This window comes from Temnothorax curvispinosus, unplaced genomic scaffold (assembly GCF_003070985.1).
Source record: "Temnothorax curvispinosus isolate PA1 unplaced genomic scaffold, ASM307098v1 QBEX01010797.1, whole genome shotgun sequence".
NCBI lineage: Eukaryota > Metazoa > Arthropoda > Insecta > Hymenoptera > Formicidae > Temnothorax > Temnothorax curvispinosus.
In genome coordinates this window covers 1-4827 of record NW_020220577.1, presented here as the reverse complement: position 1 = coordinate 4827, position 4827 = coordinate 1, and the positions used below count along the sequence as shown (strand labels likewise).

The 4827-nt window shown below is 34.8% G+C and overlaps 1 protein-coding gene across 1 annotated transcript; it reads left to right on the top strand.

The window, feature by feature from the left end:
• Positions 1-1233: 1233 nt before the first annotated feature.
• LOC112460762 (probable ATP-dependent RNA helicase DDX47) lies at positions 1234-2917 on the top strand (the record flags this gene model as incomplete). The annotated part of the gene is made up of 5 exons (XM_025025596.1): positions 1234-1430; positions 2041-2134; positions 2202-2366; positions 2429-2595; positions 2681-2917. Coding segments are annotated over exons 1-5 (738 nt in total), but the record flags the coding sequence as incomplete, so codon positions are not given.
• Between the last annotated feature and the right edge of the window lie 1910 nt (positions 2918-4827).

Sequence of the window (4827 nt, the reverse complement as noted above, 5' to 3'; positions counted from 1 at the left end):
TCAAGCTTGATTCATAAGAATCGACTTAAAAATTTCCTAGCGGCACTTTCTGCCAAGCGTAGAGAACCTTCTTTTCCGGCAGCGGTGGTAATACGATGTAAAGATACGAAATCTCTCCAGATAAACATGAAGGAATTGACTCAATATATATTATATAAGTATATACTTAATTTACCTAAAATATTTAAATAAAAATCTTACTCCTGACCGATAAGTTTATCGACCTAATTTCGAAATACGCGCGCGATATCGAAACTGGCGATACCTGCGCCGCCAGCGTCGAAAAAGTGAAAGTAACGTTTCTGATTATGACGTCATCATACAAGAACGTCGGCGTTAGGAGGAGGAGGAGGAGGAGGAGGAGGAGGAGTATCTTAAAAATAAATTTTCACATTTGGACTTTGCGTCGCAATATCTCCGCTCGTAGGGCACGTAGCGGAATATTATGAGAGAAACCCCCCCCTAATTGGACCCCAAGCTATCGATCAAGCCTACTTAGAACTTGATCCGTTCACTCATTATCGAGATCTCAACATCTCGGGTACTCGCAACCCGTCGCGTCGCGTAAAAGAGTCACGGTCGGTCTCGCTCCGCGTGTACTTGGCGCGAGACACTACCGTGTCTCTTGATATGTTATGAAATATTTATAGTAATATGTTATGAAATATTTAATTGAATCAAATCAGGAAGTTAGGCTGTGTGAGTGATCAGTTGAAACATGTTTGATTATTCTGTATGCTTTGTACTTCGAGCAGATTCTTTTCTTGTAGATATTTAAAATACTAGTATTTATATAACTGCGAAAGAATTTATATGTGTATCAAATTTTATTATGTACTTTAAATCAATTATTCACATGTATACCTGATACGAGTTTGAAATTGGTTTCATTAAAAAATATAACATTTTTACATTTTATTAGTAGGAAAAACTGAGTATTATGCCGCAAGGTGTATGTACAGTGTAGCGTATAAATGTACCTTATATAAAAATTGAATAAAATTTTTTTTATTAAAATAAAGTAAATAAACTACGTGAGATTTTGTAGAATTTATTAAGTTGAATTTATCGAAATATCTCGCTCACGATTTTTAATTGTTGGGAGGTGGAAGAAATCCACGCGTGCGTAGTAAACGTTTTTAACTTGCACACTTTAGTATGGCCGATTTGTCCAAAACACTTTGTTTCATTTGACAATACGTTTCTAGCTGTATTTGTGAACACTTCAGTATGCAATGCCATCTGGATAAAGCATTATTTTTTGACGTATTTGCTCAAAGAACGTGTCGCGTTGCTAAACCACATTGCTGATCCAACTATTTGTACGCGTATTGATAATTTCGATTTGTAAAAAGATGGAGAATTCAGAAAAATCAGTCGAAGACACCAAAGATGAAAGTAACATCGAAAGAATCACGTGGAAAGATTTGGTAAATATCTGGCCACAGTGATCCCAATTATAACCTCAAATGAAGTTGTGCACGTTGCTAATAACGCTGTCTGTAAAAATTTGCGTGAAAGATTATTGATGTACTAAAAAATTACACAATATGTATGTTTATTGTTCCCGAAACGAGTTACGATCTCAAAACCATTGACTTTTTAATCAGCTTGTAAACCGAATTATAAGGCCTGTTTTTTTATCGGGCTGACACTTTCTTCCTCACTTTTCTCAAATTTTAAACATATATTATTTTTAATATGAGTGTATATTAGTGTAACAATAAGAAACAGACCTGTAACATGGGATGAATTTTGGAACTAAATTTGAGACAAGTTAATCGTTTCTACAAAGAACAATATATCATTCCATGTGATAAATATAATCTTCAAATTTTATAATAGAACAGATGAAATTCATGAATAATACTTAACGTAAAAAAAATTTCATGTAACATCTATGTAATATTAGGCCACTTTATACAATTAGAATAGCTTGTAAAAATAAAAAATATAAGTCGTACAGATGTTTATGAACTTTTTGATAATATACTTTAAATGAATAAGTAACCGAAGAGAATAATAATCGCTGTGTTACAGGGACTCGTGGACACACTCTGCAAAACATGTTTAGAATTAAAATGGAAGGAACCTACCAGAATTCAACAGGAAGCTATCCCTTTGACGCTTCAAGGTAATTTAAACAATGATTTTATTAAGATCAAATCTGGAAAGTGATAACGATTATTTTCTATTGACAGGCAAGGATGTGATTGGATTGGCGGAGACTGGATCAGGAAAAACTGCTGCCTTCGCGTTACCTATACTACAAGCGTTATTAGAGAATCCTCAGAGATACTTTGCGCTAATACTGACACCTACAAGGGAATTGGCATTCCAAATCGCAGAGCAATTTGACGCGTTAGGTAAGAAGAATTTATTTGACTTGTAAAATGTTCCGATTTATATCATGTTACAATTATTTTAGGTTCCAGTATGGGTGTGAAATCTGTAGTGCTAGTAGGTGGAATGGACATGCATGCACAAGGCATAATACTCGAAAAGAAACCCCATATTATCATCGCTACACCTGGTAGATTAGTCGACCACTTGGAGAATACAAAAGGCTTCAATTTACGACAGTTAAAGTTTCTGGTAATTATATATCTCTTGATAGCATATGGATTTATTTTGACAATTATCACATTGATTCTAATCTCTCTCTCGTTTTATTCGCAAGGTGATGGACGAGGCAGACCGCATCTTGAACATGGATTTCGAGGTAGAGGTTGATAAAATTCTCAGAGTAATACCACGAGAAAGAAGGACGTTACTATTTTCAGCAACGATGACAAAGAAGGTGCAGAAGTTGCAACGTGCATCCTTACGCAATTTCGTGAAAGTTGAAGTGTCTACCAAGTATCAGACCGTAGAAAAACTGCAACAATATTACGTATTTATTCCAGTGAAATTCAAGGTACGAAATATAAACGATATAACTGTTAGTCACAAAAAGAAATATATACTTTTTATATTTATATGATAAAATTGTCATTTGAAATTAAGCATTTATTGAGACTCATAAGACTTTTCGATGTTCTTATTTTTGTATCGTGTGATAGATTAATATGATTAAATTTTTGAAGTGAAACTTCTTTAGGCACGGTAGTGAGTTCGATTCGCGACACGAAAAAGTGTAACGGAAGTGAAACTTCTTTGGTACGGTAGTAAGTTCGATTGTGCGACACGAAAAGTGTAACGAAAATTTGACCAATAGGCGTACGGCGTTGGCGAGACGGTTCTTCTTCTGGCACGGTAGTAAGTTCGATTATGCGACACGAAAAGTGTAACGAAAATTCGACCAATAGACGTACGAAATGAAACTTCTTTGGTACGGTAGTAAGTTCGATTGCGCGACACGAAAAAACGTCACGAAATAGTGTCACGAAAATTCGACCAACAGGCGTACAAAGTGAAACTCTTTTTGGATCGGTAAGTAAATTCGATTTTGCGACTCGAAAACGCGTCACAAAAATTCGATCAGGCGTACGGCACTGGCGAGACGGATATAGTGAGAACTGCGTGTAACACTATATTTTCGAGTTGCGGGCGGCTTGGAGTGACTAATTCCGTTGCATTGTTTTTGTATTAATTTCAGAAAAGTTATGGCAAAGCCTTGCCTTCAGAAGTTTCACTTTTAACGCGCGTGGCGACCATGCGTTCATTTTTTTTTATTCTTTTTTCCGACTTTTGCAACTTAATTATAAGTCGTTGATTGTAACGGTGACGAGGAAAAGTCGGATTTATTAGACTGTTAATAGATAAGTAAATGTGCTATTTGAATTAGCTAACTGAATCAATGTTTAATTATAACTGTCGCCAATATTTGTATTTTTGTGCAATTAGAAATATATTTCTTTTAAAAATTAAAATTTATTTTTTACGTAGCATGTTTCTCATTTGTATTATTCTTGAGTTAATTACTGAATTATATTTAATATTCTGAAATTTAGATTAAGTAGATAGTTTATTCTTATCGTCTGAATATTTTTCCATTTAGGCTTGTGGTTAGCGCCGGTGTTGTACATCTCATTAGTATAGCATTAGTCGGCTGGGGCTCAGGCAGAGAAAAGGATTATTGTCTGGAACCAATACCCCTGCATATGAAGAGAAAACAGCTGCAGCAATAATGTTATACTAAACGTTATAATAGTGTCAAAATTGATGCAAGACTACGATTGAATTACGCTAACGTACGTAATATCAAATTGATAGTGTAGACACTATCAAGATTGAACGAAAATTATAGCTGATTGTGAGATTAAATAGCAATAGTGTTTTCGTTCATAGATTTGTGCCTCGCACAGTTCCTAGATATCTGCCAGGCGTTTGTAATTATTTGCCTATATACAGTCCAGTTTTGCAACAGATATTGTGCAATTTGATATCGAATTGAAACGCAAATATAAACGTAGCAAGTATGTTTGAAGTGAAACGCGTTAATAAAAGACAATATTTCTCGTACGTGACGAATTAAGAGTTGGGATATGTATCACCCATGTGTGGCATATAATGAAGGCGTCATTAATGCCTTCCTAGCTGTGTTCTTGGGATTTCTATAGTGCACGTTACATGTACTATGCTTCAGGTGAAAGGTATTAATGACGCCTACTATACATTTTGTCATGTTTTATGCATCGATATTATGTTAGTTCATAATAATATTTGTGATTTCAAAGCGACATTAATCGATTTACGAAATTTACGGAAAACGAGCATTTTATGTGTAACAATCAATTATTTATGATTGAAAGTTATGCGCTATTCGCTTTACATGGCATAAAAAGACGAGATTGAGCATGAAAAAACGCTTTATTATAGCTTAAT